Source organism: Empidonax traillii, unplaced genomic scaffold (assembly GCF_003031625.1).
Source record: "Empidonax traillii isolate 1590-97213 ecotype Southwest subspecies unplaced genomic scaffold, ASM303162v1 scaffold943:size483155, whole genome shotgun sequence".
In the NCBI taxonomy this organism is placed as follows: domain Eukaryota; kingdom Metazoa; phylum Chordata; class Aves; order Passeriformes; family Tyrannidae; genus Empidonax; species Empidonax traillii.
In genome coordinates this window covers 262878-286088 of record NW_020956136.1, presented here as the reverse complement: position 1 = coordinate 286088, position 23211 = coordinate 262878, and the positions used below count along the sequence as shown (strand labels likewise).

The window sequence follows — 23211 nt, the reverse complement described above, 5'->3', positions numbered from 1 at the left end:
TTTTTTTTTTGTTTTTGGGAACTGAACAGTTTGCAAATAGCTTGTTTTAAACACTCTCAGAATGCTGCTTGTCTGCTCTTTTGGAGTGACATTGATTCCACTGGTTTTAAAGAAAGCTGCCTTTCTGAATGTCAGGAAATTTCTATGGGCCACATGAAGTATGGGACAGTTCTTGATTTTTTTGTTGTTGTTATATTTTGGGGTTGTTTTCTAAAGCAAATCTTTCAAGGAGACAAATCCTGAATATCTTTTTTTGCCCATCAGAAGTAATAGGAGGTAGGTCTCAGGAAAAGGAGATTAGAACATTGGTCCACAAAGGGAATAGAAGAGGGATGATTCATACTCTTGCTTTGAGCAAGTGTAAACAAGTTGTTCTGTGAGCAGTAGAAATGATAAAACAAGGTTTCTATAGATTTTTACATTTTCACATTACTAGGCATTTTCCTCTTCAACAGTCAGCCTTCTGCCCTTGGCTCTCTCCCCAAACCCTCCATCTCCTCTCTGGTCCAAACACCTCTCTGTGATGTGCTGCCATCCTTCCTACAATCCTCTATTTCATCCTGGAGTATCTGTTTCCCTCTTCCTGATCCCCCATAACCAGCTGTATCCTGCAGCTGTGCCTGTATCTGTTTGGTACTGGACAGACAAGAGGCAGAACTGCCAGCAGCACACCTGGAAAGAAGTGTGTGCTGAGTGGGATCAATCAGGAAGCTCAAGCTGTGTCTCTGTCTGTTATTCCACTGCCATTTCTCCTTGCAGGACTGCAAGTCTGGGGAAACCTCTGCTCCCGTGATGAATGTAGTTTGAATTTGCCAGTTGGTCCAAAAATCAGTTGAGGAGAGGTGGTAAAGGCAGTTTGATTAGATTGATCATTATCTTCCTAAGAAAATATCCAAAAGCCATTAGTGAGTTTTCTTTGTGTCCTAAACCTACAGGCAGCAAAGATGGTGAGGGGTCTGGTAGGGAAGCCCTGTGAGGAGGAGTTGAGATCACTTGGTCTGTACAGCCTGCAGAAGAGGAGACTGAGGGGAGACCTCGTGGTCTTCAACATCCTCATGAGCAGAAATGGAGGGACAGACACTGATCTCTACTCTCTGGTGACCAGCAATATGGCCCCAGGGAGTGGCATGAGGCTGTGCCAGGGAAGGTTTGGACTGGATATAAGAAAATGCTCATCCAGAGCATAGCTGAGTACTGGAACAGGATCCCCAGAGAAGTGGTCACAGCACCAAACATAACAGAGTTCAAGAAGTGTTTAGACAGTGCTCTCAGGCACATGGTGTGATTTGGGGGCTGTCCTGTGCAGGGACAGGAGTTGAACTTGATGATCCTTGTGGGTCCCTTCCAGCTCAGCATATTCTCTGGTTCTATGAAACGAGACCTGAAGTGTTTCTTTAATTGCAGAAATCAGTCTATATTACGAATATAACTCCAACAAATTCTTTCACTTTTCACAGCAAAAAAAAGGGTCATAGACTTCCATTATCAGTTCACATTGCACTTACAATTGCTCACGTTGATTCCAAGACATGGACAAGGCATATTAAAATTAACAGTAAGTAGAAATTCCCCCCTCCTTTTTTTTAAACCTCTTTATTAAGTTTAGAGCAAGTTTGATTTAAAAAACCTCAGTCATCCTGAATTTTTATTAGCTGGACATGGACATGCTCTTTGAGGCACACTCCCACTAGCCTAAGTGTGTGCCTGAAGAGGAATTAGGGAGAAGCTGGCTGCAAATGGTTAGTTCTATTTTAATACTTGGGAAGTATTATAATGACATAAGTATGTAGGCAGATCAGATAAATATTGACTTGTGGTTGACAAAGAGATATTTTAAAAAATACCTATTGAGTGCTGGCCCTGGTCATGCACTTTCATTCCTGCTTTCCACAGTGTCTCTGGATGACGTCCTATCCCACTGGCATCAGCTGCAGGTGGCACCAGCAGGGCTGTAATTTTACTCTTCAAATTAACATGTTAAAACCCTTGTACATGTTGTCATATAGATGGACAAAGTAAGAATGGAATAGTTATGAGGACAGTTTTTGTAATAGAGTGAAAACAACCGTGAAGGGACCATGAATTGAATGCATCAAGCTCTATTGAAATCAGTCTATATAGAAGGAATTAAGCAATATGAATGCAATTTTTAATTGAAATTCCATGCCTGTGGAATTTTCACAAATCCAAGACCCAGGGAAAAGAAAAGTTTCCCAGATACTTATGTGTGCACCTAGGAAATTATACAACCATTAAAAAAACAAAGCCAGAAGCAAATAATGAATAATTCCCTCAAGCAAACAGTACAAACATACAACCCAGAGGGAGTGGGCAGCCTCCCCCCTCAGTCTGTGTGAACTGGTTCTGCAGACAGCTGAGCTGCAGCCCTGTCATCAGGGCCAGGGAGGAGTGTCTGCACGCACAGCAATGAGGAAAGCACTTGAAACGTGATGGCACCTGGAGCTGCAGTTGGGCAAACCCCTAATGATAGAAGATTGCATTGTGAGAAGATAAAAGAAAATGAATCACACAAACAATTAGATGAGATCTATGGAGTCTGCCCTGGAGTCTGGATGGTGGTGATGGAGAGCTGTCCCTGGGATTCCTCACAGAGGCCACGTGGCCCACAGCCGTGGGTTGGCCTGGCCCCAGCCCAGGCTGGGTGGTGAGATGACTCTGCCATCTCGAAAGCACAGGCACTCACAGGGCCTGGGTGAGCATCTCCCACAGGCAGCCCAGACAGTGGCACAGGGGCAAACTGACTTGCTATAAAGTAAAAGAGCATTCCTTTTTTTATCAAGGGCTCTGGAAAGAAAAGCCTTGATGCAATCTTGGATAATTCGGTGTATTTGAGAGCAAAAAAAAAGGTGACAAACTTGAAATGAATCCACATTGAGCAAATGATGATTGTGCAATCCTTGTATAAAATAATTTATGGGAATAGAAATGAGCTGTTCTAAAACAAACAAACAAAAAAAATACACTGACAGAACAAAGGTTCTTAATGTTTCAACAGCAGGAATTAGCAAGTATCACCTGTGGCAAGGTTTGCAGCCCCAGAGTTTGAGAAGCATCTTGCAAGTGATAAGTCCTCTCTTTTTGTGGGAAATTCCATAGCTTTATTTAAGGGAGGAAATATTTAGAGATGCATCCTTATAGGTGTGTATGTGTACATGTGATGTATACAATACAGATGTGCAAACATTTGGGAGAAGAAATAAAAGCTGACTCCAAAACAGGACAAAATGAAGCCACGGGCAGGCGAGGGTACATTTTATACCCGAGGGGGTGAATTGACAGGAAATGAGCTCACGTGGCCAGGCATCCACATTTCCCGAAGATCTCGATGCGATTCAGGGCGTTCTATCTTTAAGCTAAGAAAGCAGGCGTTCTTATCTCGAGGTAGATTACGTTCTTTTGGGTTTTAGTGTTTTGGGGTTTTTTGTGTGTGTGTGTTTTGTTTTTTGTTTTTTTTTTTTTTTTTACCAGAGCCATCACGGCAGGGAAAAACTCCAAAGAAGAGGAAGGCGCTGAATTTCCCGCCCCCGCCGGGGTGGGCAGGGGAGGGCACGGCCCGGCCGGCAAGGGGCGCTCCCGGGCGGGGCCCCCCACCTGTGCGGGGCGGGGCGGGGCAGGGCGGGCTCACCTGTGCGGGGCGGGGCGGGCGCACCTGCCCGCGGCCCCGGGCCGGCGGGGCGCGCTGGGGTCGCGCTGTGCGGAGCCTGCCGGCAGCATGGCCCGCCTGCTGGGCACCCTGCGCAGCTCCCAGCCCGTGGCGCGCTTCCAGCGCTCCTGCGGGCTCTTCCCCGCCGGCGAGGAGGGCGGCGGAGGCAGCAGCAGCAGCAGCGACCCCGCGGACGGGTCCCGGGACCGCGGTGCCTGCAATGGGGCGGCCGCGCTGCGCTGCCGAGCACCCCCCGGCGGGGTGCGGAGCGGCCGCGGCCCGCAGGTGAGTGCGGGGGGGCCCGGCCGTGACTCAGCACAGCTGTGGGTGCAGGGGCACCCCGGGAGGGTCTCGCCGCATCCCACCGCCTGCCCGGACTGGGGATGGAGAGGAGGAATGAAGGGGCCGGGCTGCGAGCGGGCTCCGCTGAGCGCTGTGCGGTGCCGCAGCCCGGCTACATCCCGGCCCCGCCGGGGAGGCGGCTTTGGGCTCTCCGCTCATCCCCATCGCTGGCGCCCCCGAAATGAGAGGCGGTCTGTGCGAGCAGGACCTGCCTGCAGAGGGGCCTGGAGGAGCCCTGTCGCCTCACCCCGGGATGCGGGTTTTCCCGCGGGTAGCGGCTGGGAAGGAGCAGTTCTGTTGCCGGCGGGTCTCTCTCCGTCCGGGGCGCACCTGCCGCGGTGCTGGGCTGTCCCCGCACCGGGTGCCCGCAGCCGGCCCCGCTGCCGCCCGGGCCTGGGCGCTGAGCGGCTCATCCCTGTTCATCGCAGTGCCCGTGAAGACAGGCTGAGCTCCCTGCGCTTCCCGCTGGCCGGGCAGGTCGCGGCGTTTCCCGGCACGGTCTGTAATTCCCTTGTGTATCAGGAGGGAGCAGGGAAGGGCATGATGCAACCCATGTGTACAGGTCGGGCGACCTGCTTTTTCTCTTACTGTAATGACTTGAATTCATTAGTAGATCACTTTGTGGTGCCTTTTGGAAAGCAGATGTGATAATGGGCTTCCAAACTCTACCTGCAAAATAAACACGGACTAGCTGTGAATGCTGCAACTCTACCACTCCTTCCCTGTTACACATCCAGTGCCCAGATTCCCATTTCAAGTATCTAAAACTCTTCATCAGCTACTGCTTGACTCTTTCTCAATTAGAAGATGTAGTTCTTCAGTCTGTTCTTTCTGAACTACAGTAAGATCTATTTTGGGTAAAATATGCGGATAATTCACTAAAAGTTTTTTTGTTGCTGCTTTCTTTTGAACAGTGACGTAGTTAATGTAGCAGTGTTGATACTAAAATACAGTCCAAGTTAATGCTTCATGAATGCAGCTGTTCACCTTGAGCAATTGTTTTGGGTTTCACAAAGTAAGGCACAGCTACCTGTATATGAAGGGTGTAGTGTCCTGAGTGAGACTACATGAAACTTGGAGTTAGAAGGGTTTGTTTCCACAGAATTAGGACACTAACTGCTGAAACATGTGAAACTTGGGTTCAAAGCCCCCAAAAATGGGGATGAGAGTAATGGTTTGAATAGTGTTTCTTTCAATGAGGTGCTAGAATTATAAAGACAGACGCTCTCTGCTCCTTGTTGTGAGACTGGAAAATCCATCTTTACAAAGAGGGTCTTGGCCAGGAGATGAAAAAAGTAAATTTGGACCTCCCTTATGCTAACTCCCAGGCCCACTGCTCTGTTGCTAAATGAACTGGGGTTGCCCTGACGTATCTGCAAGTAAGTAGGTTTAGGAGTTTCATACACATGGCAAATTCCTTGGCCATAAATTCTCTATGGACAGTGGTATTTTCTTGCTGTTAGCTGCAGCTGTTTGCAGAAAGGTGCTTAAGTGCTGCAGCTGCATCTCCACCTGATGGAGCGGCTCTGTGCTCATCCATCCCTTCCCGAACCTTCAAAGTCCGTGTCATCAGTACAAATGGTTTCTGTGAGGTAGAAACTCTCACACTGCTTTGTCCTTGCTGCCACAATGCAGTAGTTGAAGGTTTTCAGGTTCTCCTGTGTAAGTTCTTGCACAATCAGAGGGTTATGTCTGTGAATGGAGTATATTGCATGCAGTGAAGAAGATGTGAGTGGCTGAATGGATGCTGGGGTTGCCACAGCTCCATCTCTCCAGGGCATTCCCCCTTTCCTCAGTGCCAGCTCTCAGGCCCCTGCATCTGACATGGGCTGGACTCTGTGCCCGGGTGTCCCAGCTGGAGAGACTCTGGGGAAAGGGAGTTGAAGGCTTGCAGCTGGTGGTGGTTTGGGAGGGGATGGACACACCTGGTAGGGATGGATGTTGTACTGCATGGAGAGAAAAGAGAATCCCTTAGGAGGGTAAAGAGACAGGACAGCTCTTCACCTGGGAGAAGGAAGCCTTTAATTACCTGCGTACATTTGTTGCCACGATTCATGAGTGTCTTCTTCTATGTATAACCTGTTAAAAAAAAAAAAAAGAGGCCAGCAAGGCCTGATTACAGTGGCTGTATTCCTGAATCTTTGGAAGTCAGTCCTGTCTGCCCCACAGGAGCTGCCACGAGAGGATGAGACAAGGAATGAAATGCTTAGATGTGACAGCCACGGCTGCATATTAATTATTGAATTAGTTGAATTACTTAAATATTGAATTAGTTGCCTAGTCCGTGTTCTTGATGTTCCTTGGTTACCAGATCATTTAGAAACACTTTTTAATACCTCAAATGAAAACTCTGGTATTTGTGGATGATACAGAATGGTGCTAGTCCAACATGCTAACTGGATTTATGCCCTGGTTTGGACTGGATATTGAACCCACGGGCTTTTAGTGGAGAAACTGTCTGGTTTTATTATTACTGAAGACAAGACAGTAATTTCTTGTAATTATCCTGTCTCTTGCTAATACTACTTTCTTTTCTGTACTCCTTTCTATTATTAGCTTGTTTCACAAGGAATTTCTTTCTGAAACTGCTTAAAAGGTATCTTTTTCTGATGCTCTATATAAAGTCCTCGAGCTGTGTACTTAAAAACACTGACTTACTTTCTGAGGATTTCTCTGGTGTTGTGTGAGTGGCCAAAGAAATGCTACATATGTTTAAAAAGTGGAGCTCTGCTTATCTCTAATCTGCTGATGGACTTTTCCTCCTGAAATTGATAGCCTGAATGAAAGGGAGCAAAGGAAAAAAAAATAATCATCTATTCAAAGTTCTCTGTAGGGATTTGTTTGTCTTTCTCCACTCTTCCTTTCCCAGATGCTTTATCGTCTCTTGAGATCTTTCTTTCTGCCTTTGAAAGAGTACAGTTCATGTTTACTCTGTAGTTATACCTTAACTGTCAGAACTGCTCCCAACTGGCGCAGTGTTTACAAACTGCCTGATGACGTTTAGTGATTGTATGGTTCTTGCTCATGCCGTAGGTGAGGAGGATAATAGCCAGGATAACAGCAAGGTGATGGTAACAGAAATGGAAAATGTGGGTGAAAACTGCACATCCATCTCAGATGTGTTGCAGTCCCCAACTGGCAAGATGTAGGTGACAACGCTGCTTTTGCTGTGATGGCATGGCTGGTGATTTGAAGCATGCTTGTTCTAGGGCTAGAGTCAAGCTCTCTCTTCTGTGGTGTTCCCTTGCAATAGATTTTTACATCAGCCTCAGAGTCTTGCTTTTCTTTTTAAATTGTCGTGCAGGCTTACTTGGTTTCAAGTTGTTTCCCTTTCCATACAGCAGTAAGTTGGTGGTAGCTGGGGTAGGTGCAGCAGATGAGACAAACCCTTGTGAAAAATGCCCATGAGCACTGTTAGGAGAACTGGCAGCAAGGCAGTCCTGCCTCAAGTGCTAGCACTTTGTCCTTCTAGGGAACGCAACTGAACTTTTGGAAGCTGCTGAGTTTGGAGCTGCAGCTGGAGAAACATGAGATCCAGTTTCTTATTTCAGTGAGCACAAGGCTCACGTTCCCCAGCATTGTTCCTGTGCCCTGGTACTCCATGTTCAATCTCCCCTACATGGTGTGGCAGCTGAGGGAGCTTGCCCATCTTGCACGTGTCTGATTTTTGGTTTAAGGTTTAAGCAGCCACTAAGAGATGATTTTAATCTGTATGAGTGAGATGGTTTCATTGGATGGTTTTGAGCAGCCTTGCAAGTGAGGGTCCTTCAGAAGATGACAGTACAGTCACATCCAAGATTCAAGTAGTGTGTGGCAACCCTGTGAAAATCTGTAAGCCCTGGGTTTGCCACCACTCAGTGAGAAGCCCAGTGTCCCCTTTGGAGAACAAACAGCAGAGCCAGATGTGTGTCATTTGTTACAATCTCATCTTCAAGATCTCACCGCAGAAACGCCTGATGCTGACAGAAGTTTGTGAAGCTTCGCTAGTTGCAGTAGGTATCCTGTGTGATGGCTGTGTGCTGCCAGCTGCTGAGAGAGCTGCTGCTGGCCAGGTGGCTGCTGGTGCAGGGGGCATGTGAGGGGTCGCACCAGCAGCCCGAGTCCTTACACCCGTGATGATGTGCGTCATGACTCAGTGCTTCCTGGCTCACAGCCTCAGTCATCTTTTTGGAGGCCACTGGACCTCATAATGAGGAGCTGTCAGGATCCTAGGATTAATTCCAGTGCTTGGAGGTGAGCCACTTACTGCTCTATAATTCTGCTGAACGTCTTAGGCCATTAGTTCAGATATCAACCAGAAGAATAAAAGCTCATCTGCTGTCATTGTTCTCCTTTAGAGCTCTGGAGAACAGGAGTAGGTTTAACAGATGAGAAGCCAGAGAAAATCTGTTGTCTCTGGAAAATTCCTTTGAACATCCAGTTCTTTCACTTTACCTTGTGTATATGCTCTGCAGGGAATGTCTGTGGGTCATCTGAACAGTGGAAGGTGACTATTGACTGTCATGGCAAGTCAATCTGAGGTCTAGAATGTAGAAGTAGAATTGTTTAAATCATGAGAGTTTTATTTTAAATGACTATTCAGTTTCCTGCTTTATAGGGCTTCATATTAGTTCAGTTTAATTAGCACCTGCTACTTATTTTTCTCAAGGTGAACTGCTATTGGTCTAGATGTAGAAGCATGTAAATGCTTTAACATGGAGCTGCATTGCTGATTTATTGCTACTTTATTTTATTACTATATTTGGAAATATTTATTACTAAATGTAAAAATGAAAATGTTTAATTCTTCCTTTTGAAGACAATTTGCAGTTGCAAACTGGGTTCTGGCACACAGGAAGCTGAGTGGTCACTCTGTAACCCCAGGCCAAGTTGTTGTCCCCTTTGCAGCTCGCTCCACTGGACAGAATTATAAATACTTATGTCAGCCAATTTAATTAGATGTATTGCCTTCAGTATTTCCCATTGCTGTTTCCTGTGCAAAGGGAGAGCACTGGGGTACTTTGTTTTGCAGAGGACAGTGTCAGACACCTCAGCTGTGCCACCAGAGCAAAGACTGAGTGTTTGCAGTGAAGGGGCTCAGAGGAATTAGCAGTGAGGAGCCCGTCCTCTGAAAAATATAAGGCCCATCCAGCAGGGTGCATGGCATGAAGAAGAGGACAGAGTAAACAAAAGACTACAGGGAGCATCTAGGGAGGAGTGGGGGGTCCTTATGGAAGGGCAGCTGTGATGCCCATGTCACCTGCACCTATGAGGTGCCAGGGTGAATATTGAACTGGCGCAGACTGAGGTGTTGAGCCTTGCAAACCCCTGCCAGATGGTGCCAACAGTGCTGTGCTGGGCACTGCTGGCTCCTGGAAGCTGCTGAAGTGCTGAGGGGGCTTCAGCCACAGAGTCGCTTGTTCAGCAGGGTAGGAGATCCGCGCCTTGAAGCAGCACAAGACATCCTTGAAGCTGCACTTGCTGGCAACGTCAGATTACATGTTGGTCTCCTTGTGTGTTTCTCCATCGGAAACAGCTGACATTGGCATGGCCTGCACTAATTGCAGCTAATAATGAGGCAGCAAGTGAATTGAAAACACCTTATCTACAGTTCTCCTCCCCAGGTGCGGGCTGGCTGCTGAGATGTCCTCCAGTATGCCTCTCCACAGCCACAGCTGCAATTTGAACTCATGTTCCTTCCCCCTTACAGTGGTTTGAGTGCGTCTGGCTGGGACTTGCAAATTTGTGATGATACTTAACCCGAAGCCCTATTAAGTACTACCTTAGGAAACTGCTTTTTGACATGAAACCTGGAGCTGTGTGCGGGGGAAGCAGTCACTTCACCCTGTGGTGTCTGATCATAAGAGATTTAAAAAAAAATAATAGTTTAGTTTTCTGAAAATTGTTTATCTGCCTGTTTATCTTCCAGAAGCCTTGCTGCTCCATGCCCCTCAGGATAGACCTCTGCTGTGGAACCAGTCTTTGTGCAAAAGTAACTGAGTAGATTCTTGATGCTGCTGGGTAGAAATACGTGACTAATCTGTGGTGTCAAACTTCCAGCATACGTTTAATTTCTAAAATAAAATCTTAAGATGAGAACAAGCTTTTTTGCTCTGAGAAGAAACATAACAGTGGAGTTCCGGTTCTCCATGGTCACTGGCCATTCCCACGTGTTTCTGTAGGGTTAGGTCATGTTAAGCTTCTGCTGAGGAGCTGCCATCAGCTGGGAGCTCATCTAACCTGGTGTGCTGGGGGAAAAGTGAGTGAGGGGCTTCCCATTTCCTCCTCCCCTACATCTCTGAGAACACCCTGGGTATCTAGCAGCCATGCAGGTCCTAGTAATGCTCTGACTCATGTGTTTTTGGCAGGAAGTCAAAACTAAGAGGTGGTGGCGCTTGCAGGGAGCTTGTGTGTAGGCAGGGTGGCCATCTAATGCTGTGGAGATTGAAAACTGCTGGTTTGTGACACATCCTTCTTCTATCCAAAAACAGTTTTAGTAACACTCTGCCTTTGGAGAGATGAAGTACAGTTATGTTTCAGAGGGACTTGATATCTGCTTTGAAGCTGGAATTCCCATCTTTCTCAACTGCCTGTAATTTTCTTTCTCTGGTTTTTAACTCATGTGTTTTCCTCCCTCTGTCCACAGACACGAATGCTACCTAACCCTTAAAATAACTTCCTCAGACATTTCCAGGTGCGGGCCCTATGTTGCACCTCACAAAATTGCAGTCTAATTCTCGTAAATTAAAATGCAATTAAATAAACCTGTTTTTCCACTGTAAAACTGGGAGGAAGGAAGCCTTTTCCTCCTGCCCTTCCCTCTCCTGCCTCGCTATTTTGCCCTGTTGTTTTGTTATTGCACAAATTGGCCAGTTCTTCCTGGAATGTGGGAGGATGCTGAAGTGCATGGGAAGCTCACCCACCACTTCTGTCATGGCACTTGAAACAGCCGTGTCCAATCTGCCCAACCTCTGGCTGGCAAAGCAGGGCTGAGAGGATGAAGGAGGTGAGCTCATCCAGGAGGAGATGCACACAGCCCTACCCACGCTGTTGTTGTGCAGCTTTCTCAGCGGGAAACTGCTGTGCCAACACACATCAGTGATTAAAAACAAAAGAGCAAGTACTGGACATCGGGGGAGTCACTCCAGCAACTGAAATGGCTGTGAGAGGAACAACTTACCATAAAGAGCAGGCAGGGAAGCAATGCTTAAAACTATGAAGATCGTGGTGGAAGGCAGACCTTTTTGGGTTCCTCAAAATTATACCAGGAAAAAAGGAGGGAAGCATGATTCTGATCTCATGGGACCACTGTGTGGAGAAGATCAGAACATCTTGCCTTTTTACTAGCGACTAGCAAAAAGCTCCAAAGTATTTGAGCTAGCAGGTTTGAGGGTTGGACAAGATGACCTTTAAAGGTCCCTTCCAACCCAAATTATTCTGTGATTCCCTGAATCGTGGTTGTCAACTCTCCAGGCACCTGCTAAGAAAGGAATACGTGAAGTTGCATGGCCTGCGAGTTTGAGTGCCACAGTGGACACCTTTTGATGGAAAACAATGAGAGTGTCTTCAGAGTAGGTTTGATAGCTCTGTGGAAACGATTAGTTGGAAATCTGATTGTGAGAGACATGCTGCTTGTGAGATGAATTTAGGAGAAACTGCAGTCAGGCTGGAGGATGAGAACAGAAGTCAAATAGTCTTATCAAGCAGAAGGTGTGGTTGAAAATGGACTTGTGTTCCATAGGTGCAGATGCAAATTGAAGGAGCAGGTGTAATAAATACTCAATTGCAGAATGGAAAACAATAGACTTGGTGATGGAGGAAAAGAAGTGAGTGGAGGAAATCACAGGTTGGGCATGGTTCAAAGGTGGCATGCCTCTGAAAACCGCCCTCAAAATGAATGGAATTGTGCAGGGGTGCCCCTTCAGCATTGTTGCACCATGCCTGATCTTTGAGATTTGAAATTCAAGACAGGCATGTTAAGTGCTGTGTCTGGAAAATGCTAAGTATCTTCTGGGAGAATTACCAAATAGTCATAGGTTTAAATTTCAGTAAGAAAGTTTCAGGCTAGGCTGCAGGAGAGCAAACCACTTGGAGATTGCCTGGAGAAGCAATGGAGCCTCCACCACTGGTGTCGGTAAGGACAGGTTAGACAAATTTTAGACAAACTTCCATCAGAGTGATGGGAGTGTAAGCTGTCCATCCTTGGTGGACAAGCTGGACTAGACTTGGTTTAGGTTGTCTTTTAGGAAGCCCAAGGCTGTCCTTCCAGTGACTGCAGGCGTGGTCCTTCACAAGCAATCTCACTCTTGTAACCAAGCCCCTGTGCATCTGAAAGAGTCTTACGGGTTTTTCTTTGTTTCTTTAAGGAGGCTTTCTTTTAGAAAAATGACATAATCAATTTTTTCCTTCATTGATTCTTACTATTAATTGCCTGAACAAATGCTCTGTCAACTCTAGTCTTATGTTATTCCACTTTATATTTAAATGACTTGGCAGATTCTGTTACCTCTATGTGTGTTCTTCCAACTGAAGGAAGGAGGCTAATAGTGTTACCTCAAAAGCATGATACAGAAATAAAACGTATTATTCAGTCTACCTCCCAAGTACTGTTTAGAGTGGAAGGGAGTTTTAATCTGAAGTTAAAACAATTAAATCTTCACACACAAACTGAGGTGTTTTAACTGTGTGCTGGACCCATTCCAGCTTCAGTGTGCTGGGTGTGTATTGATTGCGCAGGTGTGTGTGGCTGCCTCAGCTACACCATCCTTTACAGACTGAGGGGGAAACTTCAGATGAAGATGTATTGATGACAGATGTGGTGAATGGTGTGAGAGATTGATTGGGTTGTTGGGAGACCTGCATGTTCATTTCCTCTTCGCTACTTGACTGGTCTCAGGCTTTGCTCTGGCAAAGGGTAGCCCCTTTCAGCCCGACAGCTTCCAGCCATCCCTGGTGCTGCTGGCTTTGCAGCACTGCTCTGTTACGGTACCTTTGCTGAGAACTTTAGTTAATGACCTTTTTTAGTGCTTTGAAGGAATTAAGGAATTATTGAAATGCTACCGGGATTCTGCCTGGTTTTTGGGCTCCCCGCTTGTTCTTTGCCTGAGACTGAAAGTGCTGTGACCCTCTGGCTTGAAGCTTGTGCATTGTTACTTCTCATGCAGTGATTGTCTTTGTTTCTGCATCAGCTGATGGTCCCAGACCACACATCTCTGCAGTGTCTGGGAGCTGGACATTTCCCCTCTGTGTACTAGTCAGCAAACACTTGCTGCAAACAGCAGGGCTGGACTGAACTTTATGGCATTTTCTTGTCATTTCTGTTTGTCTCCATCTCCAGTTTCTAAGGTTTCAGTAGCTTTAGGTCTCCCTCCTTCAACAAGAACACTATGTAGACCAGACAGCTATTGCTAAGTGGCTGCCTCACATTTTGTAGAGGGTAAAAAATTAATTACTTGTTTAAAAGTGGTTGAGCAGAGTGGGAAGCTGCACATATGAATGAGTTTGGTTAGGTTTTTCATGCCCTGGGGCTCCCTGTGCTACTGCCCTCCCCACCTCTGTCTTCCTGACATCTTTGCATTTCCTTCCATCATGGTTTTTGCTTTTTCTCATTTTCCAAAATCTCATCGCCAATATCTAATTTTTTGTTGTGACTTGATAGGTTCTTTTATTAACTGTCAGTAAATATAGAAGGTGATGTAAGACTGACTGTTTCTACAGAAGACTGCAGTACAGGGAATCTTTTTCCCCACTGCTTATACTCCAAACAGCATTGCCCTGTGGGGCTGAATTGTCTGATTTATACTTTCTCTGTGTGCAGCAACATCTAGATTAGAATTTTTGGCTTTTCCCCTTGTTCCTGGCTTCTGGTGTCTTCTCTAAATTTTATACCTTTTTTTTTTTTAGTGCATTAAAAAAATCCCTTAAATGATAAGTATTGCAATGCATTAACTAGGGGCTTTGGGAGGGAAATTCCCGATCTTCTGCAAGGCAATTCTGTTGGAAGAACTTCAATTAAACATGTACATCTTCTAAAAGGTCCAAAGTAATTGGGAGTTGAGAACAGAGTGTTGGTTAATGGTATCTCTGGGTCAGGCTCTGAGCCTTAGAAGTCCGATGCTGCAAAGATTGTCTCTAGAGACAGAGCAGGAAAAGCCAGGGCCTGTTTAGATCTCTTGACAAAAGATATCCCACAGAAATTGCAAGGAGTAGTATCTTTACACACCTACTATTTTTTTTATTTTTGTCTTGTGGGGGTTATACCCCTGCCTAAAAACACATTTTAAATCTGTTATGTTAGTGGTTCAGCTGCTGTTCCTTCACTTCATCTTTAAAGGCTAAAAGTTGCAAGTGCACATCCTTTTGAAAAGGATTCCTCCAGTGCTGTGTCATCGTGTGTTATTGTATCCCCAGTGTGTTGGTTTGCCCTGCTCTGCTGGCCCTGTCATTACTGCTCTGTAGGAATGCTTTGGGGGTGCTCCCACGCTCCAGGGAGGTTGGGTGGGTGCTGTGGCACAGGGTTTGCACCCCGGGGTCCTGAGCATGGGGCAGCACCTGCTGTGGGTGACCCAGCTTCTGAAATACTCTACAAGTTCTGAATTTATCTACAGCCTTAATTACTGCCCATTAAAACCTCTCTGGTCCAGACCAAGTAGCAATGGAGGTGCATAGGAGGGCTGACTCACTGAAAGGGCTTCAGGGATTGTGAATGGCATCAGGTCACTTCAGTATGTTAAGAATAACCAGGTCTCAAGATCAGAGTTAGTTAAAATTAGAGACTGAATAAACCTCTGAGAATGTTAGAATATGCTAAATGTTCACACGAATAACTGTCATCACTTTTTCTGCGCTGGGGTTAGAATGAGAATAAAAAGAGGAGACACAAAGCACAGCAGTCTTTGCTTTCTGCAGGAATGGTGTGTGTTGGTAGTAAAAGTGAGCTAACTGCTGTCTGAAGGTGCATGGAGCAGCCTTGCTGTACTTAACAAGGCTTTAGGATCACAGTGAGTGCAATCATCAACTTTTTATTACCATGCACTACCAAACATCAAACGAGTATGTGTAGTTGGTAATTTCTGATAGAAAAGGAGAAAGAAAAAGAAAGGTTTTAAAATCGTGTGGAAGGACTCAGCCCTGCCTTCTACCTGGAAATATTTTTTAACTCCTGATTTATTTTTTTTTTTTTTTTTTTTAGAACCTGAAAAACTATTCCCCACAAAACAGCTATTGGAATTGGAAAACTTTATCCCTCATCTCATGAGGTTCCAAGTATACAAACATTACCTTAGGGATATGTCTGATCATCTTGAGCTGAAACACACAAGCACATCATTCCTAATACCTTAGAGGAAGTGCTAATTGCATTGGGGGTGTTTTCTAAGTGGCAGATGAGACTAGAGACACTCAGACTGATTGCTCAGTCATTTTGCCAGCCCCAGCATGCTACTGTGTTATCCTAGAGGGATGCCAGTAACTCCTCTGTGACCTCTGCTACTGATAGATGGGGGAACACTCCCCTGACCCTGGCATTTCAGAAGCGTTGACTCTTATTTTCTATTTATTGACACAAAAATCAATTTTAAGTTGTGTTTTTTCTGGGACAGGTGAACGGATGCAACTTCTTTCCATCTTGCTTTTGTTGTGTCCATGCAGTTTGCCTTATCTCTGCATTAAAAGCAGATGCAGCGACTGGAACTTCTAATGGCTCTTACAGTGAGTCACAATTGCATGTCTAGACTCCTTAGACAATTTTTACATTTTCTCACTAGCATGCAGGATGAGAGTTTCTCTCTGGTAAATGAGTTACACAGACCACTCTGAGCATAACAGTGTTCCTATTAGAAGAGTTTTGCTAGCTTATGTCAAAGCTATATCTTAGCTTAGTGTGTCCATGCTGAAACCTCTGTGATCCTTTCTCAGTTCTCATCTTTAGGAAGTTCTTTCATCTCATATTTACATAGGGAACCTCTATATTAATTTTTTGGGGATAGATGGAGTGAGACTAAGATTGGCTGCTTTGCTCCTTCCCCAAATCAAAAATTCTCTTAATATACATTTATGTGTGTGTATATATATATATCTCCTTTATTTTCCTTGAGTGTACAGGTGCTCCTATACAATGTGATTGGCTTGCGTGTTGCTCTTGCTGACAGGGTGTGAGGGTTCTTAGTGGTGTCTTAGTCCCAAAAAGCGACAGCAGCAGCAGCAGCAGCAAACATTTTCTAGACACTTTGGCCAAGTGAACAAAGTCATGGACTTAGCAATGAGTGCTGCTCTGTGGCTTCTCAGCCCTGGAGGGCTGGGTGTCAACTTTTAGAAGAGAGAATATGAACATGTTAGGTGGGGTACATCTTATGATATCATCCAGCTGCCAATCCAGAGACTGAAGGAAATATCTAGCTTAATAAAATGAGTAAATAAGGTGCTAAAGTGTCACTGATTGCAACGTATCTGCTGGTAATGTTTAAAGAGACAGCCTGGTGGTTGTCACTTAAAGATACTGAGGTGAAAATCTGGTGGTGACAGGGGCAGCTCCTCTCTGCCCACTCGCAGCCTTATTTCCCCCTGGAAACCGAGCAGATCCAGGGGAAAACAATGGGAGAGCCCGGGGTTGAGGGCAGTGCTGGGAATGCTGCTGTCAGTGGACCTGGCAGCAAATTTCTCCAACTAGCAGGGTCAGCTTTGCCTGCTATAACGAGGCAAATTCTAAATGAAGTGTTTTGCTAATTGCAGTTTGTTTTTCATCTCAACACATTTCCAGTGAAAACAATGCTGGCTTTGTCTACAGATGTAGAAACTCAGCACATCAGTACCCTTTTATGAAATACTCTTTATTACCCTGGAGGAAGGGCTGATCCAATCTCTTGAAAGTTTTTGTCAACTTAATTAGCCTGAATAGATTTCTGCTCTGCAGGAAACGTAGTTGAGCTATCACTATAGCCTTCATTTTACTATAAAAGCTGAACTTCATTTCTTGACACTTGTTACAACAAGTTGTTTGGTTTAAGGACGGGGAACTGTGGCAGTTAAAGTATCTTGAATGTTTGCTGTGATTTTCTAATTCAATAAAACTTTGCAAAATTCTCTATTTCCAGGGCTGCACACAGAAGTATATTGTGAAGAACTACTTCTACTACTACTTGTTCAGGTTTTCAGCTGCTTTGGGTGAAGAGATTTTTTACATCACTTTCCTCCCGTTTACCTACTGGAATATTGACCACTCTGTATCTAGAAGAATGATAATTGTTTGGTCTGTAAGTATTTCTGTGATTAATTTAAATGTTGCCTCTGTATCCATAGCAAATGAATACTTAAGAATAACCCTTCAAATAAACAAAATCCCTTCAAAGAAAAGCACTGACACTATTTATACATAACTCAGGAATGTTCAGTGTGTTCAGGAATCAGAGGCATTGTGATGCTGAGAGAGGAGCTGAGAGGCATTAGCTGACACAGGGTGTCTATTCATCTCTGCCACATCTTGGCCTGACTTTTTTCCCAGCCCAATCACAGATTCAGCTGCTTTTGATAAGGTTTACATAGAACAGTTGGGAAAACACTTCCTTCCCAATGTGTCATAGTATTTTAGGATAATTTTTCATCACTTTGGGAAACCTCTCTCTTATTCTAATTTCTTCTATATAACTTCATATAGTTCTTGCTTGGTTGAAATTACTGTAAGCCTGATAGTAAGGGGATGTGCAGGCTGCAGTAGGATAAGCAGTAATTTGAGGGGCAGGGGGGAAATCAGATTATCTGTGGAAAGCTAAGACTTAAAAGCATTGATTTTTTTGTTAATACGAGAGCATTCCCAAATTAACTGGTTTCTCCATCGCTTCAGCCTTCACAAGTGTGGTTTGTGGGTATCCAGAATAATGTATTTCCATTCTGGCACTGAAAAAAACAGCAGATAACCAGGCACTTCAGGCTGAGATTGGCTGTTTTGTCACTGACATTGCTCATCTTGGTATTGATCAGATCTTTACTGCCCGAATACAACTATTTTAGAACAAAGACGGGAGGTAAGTGAGCACCTCTGGCAGATGGCAGACCCTGGAGGTTTAGCTGTCAATTGATTTAAGAAATTGAAGTTGGGTAAAAACTTGGGTTCAATAGCTAACTTTTTTTCTTTACAGTGAAGCTTCTCTGTGATTTAGTCAGTTCTTTTTAAAAATATTCTGTCTTTTGACCAAATAACATGATAAGAAATAATAAAAACTACTTGAATTCCTAATACACTTCAAATGCACATGGTCTTGGAGAGAATTGCTCTGTGCCAACAACGCTAGTCAACGCATTTTATGGAGAGAACATGAAAAATAACTTACAAGTGAAATGTAGAAGTAGGTGGACACTGTATAATTAGAGCTGGGTTTTGGCCAGGAGTACACCTACTGCTTCTGGAAACATGCCACAGAAGATGAAAATTGGTAGTCACTGCCTTCTGCGTTTGCATATTGCTCAGAAAATGACTCTTTAGAGCTCTTCACATGCCTTTATGCAGACTTACCTTGCCTTTTTCTTGCGAGGAGTTCATCTGAGTACTGACCAGATCTAGTCTGGTTTAAGACCTCATCAAGTCTGTGACTTCCTCATGAGGGGAAGACGAGGGACAGGCACTGATCTCTTCTCTGTGGTGACCAGTGACAGGACCTGTGCAAATGGCCTGAAGTTGTGTCAGGGGAGGTTTAGGTTGGATATTAGAAAGAGGTTCTTCACCCAGAGTGTGTCTGGGCACTGAACAGGCTCCCCAGGGAAAGGGTCACAGCACCAAGCCTGGCAGAGCTCAAGAAGCGTTTGGATAACACCCTCAGGCACATGATGTGATTCTTGGGGATGGTCCTGTGCAAGGCCAGGAGCTGGACTTGATGATCCTTATGGGTCCCTTCCAGCTCAGCATATTCTGTGATTCTGTAATTAGAGTATGTGATATTATAATTATTAATATTATTTTTCCAGTTACTGAGGGAGTTGTGGAGTTGCACTTTATAATGAAAAGGGGAAGTTGTTTTAAATACATGGGCTTATGACAATCTGTATTTTTAAAACATGCTAATTATATGTAATTGTGAAATGACTAAAGATGTCTGTGCAGGCTGTGTGTTAATATTATGGCAAGCTCAGCTGGGTAAGTTTCTTGCTGTGAGCAGGAACTGGCATTAACAGTGCTGTAAGTGGTGCTGTTCTGTCTTACAGAATCATAGAATGGCTTTGGTTGGAAGGGATCTTAAAGACCACCTACTTGCATCCTCCCTGCCGTGGGCAGGGACACCTGCCACTAGACCAGGTTGCTCAAAGCCCCATCCAGTCTGGTCTCAGTCACATTTGTGACAGCACAATTGGCTTAGCTGCCTGGCAAAGCCGTGCTTTTAGCTAACTGGGAGGTTTTTGGTGATAGCAGTGGAAGGACACCTGCCTGGGGACGTGGTGGTGAGCAGAAGTGCAGATCTGCAGGCTCTCTGCAATCCGGAGTTCTGAAGAAATGCTTCTGAATGGATGATGATGATGATGGGGGGTGCTAAGAAGAGCTGTGTTAGATAAAAGTAAAAATCCAGGCTGCCTGATATCTCTGTCAACAGCTGCCAGTTGAAGTCTGGGATCAGTGTGAAGGGGCAAGTGCAGCACCCAGGCATGTTCTGCAGAAGGCTCTTACCCATCAGGGGAAAGGAGTTGGTATCAAAAGGACAGCCCTAAGGGGAAGGTACTGGTAGTTCCCTTTAAAGGGGATGTTCAGGATGAGGAGGGGCTGTTAGTGAAGATCTTCAGCAGGGAGAGTGGACCAGCAATGACTTTTTTGTGAGCCTGGTACGTTGGGAATACAGCAGGCAGGGATGGTGGTGACAAAGAAGGTGAGATCTTCTGCCAGGACAGGTGGGGCTGCCTGTGAGCACTGGAGAAACAGGAGGGTGCTGAGGGTGGTACTTTGGTTTGTGCAGTTTCCAACTTAAACCTGTGAGCTTCTGCTGCAAGTTGGAAATAGTGGCAGTTTCCCAGGATGAATCAGGGGAGTTTCTTCCCTTAAAAATTAAAGCAGTATTAATGCTGTGTACAAAGCTTTCCTGCCATCTTATCTGTAATATTTTATGCAGAGCCAGTCACCCCCATTTGAGAAAGATAATTTCAAACTGGAGCAGGGCCAGGGATGATTAAGGAACAGACTATTTTCTGAGCAAAGACTGAAAACTTAGATAAGTCTCTAACAAAATGAAGTTGGAGAGAGAATGGGGCTGGCTGCAAACACTATGGGAAAGGAGTTTCTTAAAATGAAAGTGCAGTCACAAGAAGAAACATGTATAAGGCAGTCATAAATAACTTAAGTTGAAACCAAAGGTTGTGAAATAGCCCTAGAAGGATGAAGGGCAGTAAGAAAAAGTATGGAGAGGTTTTATTTCAGCAGCAGCAGAGGAGTGGACTTGGTACCCTGCGATATCTTCTCCAGCCCTGGGTCCCCAAGGCCAGGTACTTGTGCTTTCCTGTTTAGGTGAATGGCTCTGGGAAGTGCTGGTTGTGCAATCTTCAAACACCACGTTGTGCTTCCAGTGGTGTCTTTCCTCTGAGGATTCACAGGATATGTGCAGGTTTTACCTTTCTGGATAGATGGAGGAAATAACTGAAACTTCTGAGCAAGATGCTGGGTCAGTGCTGAAGGTACTCCGGTGTCTTTGCTTCTCTCCTCCAGAAATTTGAAGTAAAAGCTCTTGAACCTGCACAGACAAAGCTTTGAAACCTGTGACTGTTGTGAGTTCAACCGGGAAGTACAGAGATGGAAAATAGCTTCACACAAACCAGGTCCCAAATGTACTTTAAATTCACTGCACATCTCAGGTCAAGAGGCGAAAGCTCACTTTGGGTTTGTTTGTTTGTTTGTTTCTTATTTTCTGCAGTTCTTTCAGGTCTGAAAGCTTTATTTTGGTGTGGAATTTCAGAGCTAGAGACTGGGGATAAAAATAGTTACAGTTTCAGTTTGCTGTTCAGCATGCCTGGAAATCTTTTTTTCTCGTTCTTTTTTTTTTTTTTTTCCCCCTAGGGTATCCACACTTCTTTATAGCCTATAAAACTTTAATTTATGCAATATAAATAAGAGCTGGCCAGCGTGGACTTTGTTGGGGCAGGTGTGGAAGCTGCTGGCATGTGACAGCGATAAGCTGCTGACTCAGGGGTAGGCGGCAGCTCCGAAGGAAGGCAGGGTTTGGGTGCCAGGTGATGCCAGGTTTGGGTGCCAGGTGATGCCAGGCTGTGTGAGCCCCTCTGGGCTCCTTGAGCAGCACTGGGTGTGGACATTTTCAGCAAGTCTGAGAAGGTCCTGAGTCTATGGCCATTTAGCATCTTGCTTTCCAGAGGAGCAGTTTTCTGCAGACTGTCACCACGTCGTTACTCAGGAATGATGAGCTCTCAACTCCATCTCTCCGAGTAACCTGGAGTTTCCTGAGCAGCAGGAGTTTACCTGCAATTGGGATGCCACTGACATTACTGTGAGGTTGTTGAATCCCCAAGCACTGCTTTGAAAATGCACTTTTAAGTAAACTTTGGGTTTAACAATTCTTATGTGCTTGTTAGTTTTACTGCTTTTGCTACATTTCACCAAAACAATCCTAGAACAGCTGATAAACATAGTCACTCAAAAGTCAAGCTCTTGAAAGTGCCATATATTATACTGCACAAGAGCATGTAAAACTGTATTCAGGCACATAAGTAACTACATAATGTCAGAATACAAAAATAATTGGTCCCTAAAAGAAAATGCCATGTGCAAGTTGATAAAATGTTGATAGAAATGGAATTTTGTAAGAACTGGTAGCTGTACTCCACCCTTGAAGAAAGAGTGCCAGTGAGGCTTTCACAACTGAGACCAGCTGTGAATCATTTAAGGTGAAGTTTAAATTGGCAACCTTTTGTATGTCACTAGATCTACGAGGTAAAACCAATTTTAGGTGTTAATGACAAACCAGTTCAGTGTGACAGTACTTCTTTCCTGCTACCAGGAGACTGGCCCCAAATTTCCTTCTTTGAGCCCATTATAAGACAGTCAACTCCCTTACAGTTTTTGTCCAAAGGCTTCTTTTAAAGACAGAGTGAATGTGCTAGGGTGTTGGTTGGTTGTACTTCTGGAAGCACGAGATCTTGTTCTGGTTTTGGGTTTCTGAAGCCTGAATTGAGACGAAGCCCCCCCTCCTTATATGTATATATAACTTTTTCTAGGGAGCTGTCCATAGTGCCTCTTCCCTCTCCCTGTCTCCTGCTGACCCTTGTCATGGTATGTGTGCTGTGATGCTTGTGTTGAGCTGGAGACCTGCCTCCTAGATTTGTTATTCCCGTTATGGAGCTGGGACAACCTGAGTGTTTGAGCATCCCACCAGCTCAGTGTGACCTTGAATGCCCCATTGAACCCGACTAAACCCTTGGAAAACATGTAAAAGTTCCTGTGCAGCCAGCTCAAGGTTGATGTGTTTCCTGGAAAACAATAGCCATGCTGGAAATGGCAGATCCTTGAGTTCCCACAGCCACACGCCCTCTCCCATGAGGCATGGGTGCCATCAGCATATCTGCATGCAGGGAGCAGCCAGGTGGTTCAAGGAGGGGATGGGGAGCAGGATACAATCAGAGGGTGGCTTAGGGCCCCCCCAGGCTGGGGGTGCCTGGGGCTCCTCTGCCCTACGGAGCCTCCTCCACGTGGGTTGCTGCCAGGGCTAAAGACCAACAGTGCTGCTCAGTGACTTTCATGGTGTATTTTCCTGATGCCAAACCTCGGTTCTTGGCATTGACTCGGGGGTGGGAGGAGTATTTCCACAAGAATGTTCTCTTCCTTGCCCTGCTTCTCTTTCCCCCTTGAACCAAGTGATGCTCGAGGGACACAGTCACAGCTATTTTGTGCTGCAGTGTTTCTCTGGTCACTTGAGCTTTCTCTGGGGGATGCTGAGAACAGAAGCTGTGAATGGTGCAGGCTGGGTGCTTGGTTTAATTCCTGTATGGTAAATGAAAGTCACGCCTGCCTCGGCAACCACATACAATTTTGCTTCTGCTTGACTAATCTGCAAATGCCAGTTTATTAATAGTGCATCCTTCTTTTTTTTCCCCCCCTGATATGCTTGGTCACTCTTATCAGTGCACAGTGTTATGGGAAAAAACCCAAAGCAACGTCGTTTTCAAACTGTGAGTTTCCTTTCTGAGAAGATGACATATGCTACTGCAGGCCAGGGTTTCTAGAGCCAGATTATAGAGTTTCTGTTTTG

At 45.1% G+C, this 23211-nt stretch overlaps 1 protein-coding gene across 1 annotated transcript in view; it reads left to right on the top strand.

The window, feature by feature from the left end:
* The first annotated feature begins 3733 nt into the window (after nt 1-3733).
* SGPP2 (sphingosine-1-phosphate phosphatase 2) overlaps nt 3734-23211 on the top strand; it is a 33169-nt gene continuing 13691 nt past the window's right edge. The window contains exons 1-2 of the mRNA XM_027903211.1: nt 3734-3949; nt 17077-17235. Coding sequence (XP_027759012.1) covers nt 3734-3949; nt 17077-17235 — 375 coding nt within the window. The remainder of the gene's footprint in view (nt 3950-17076; nt 17236-23211) is intronic.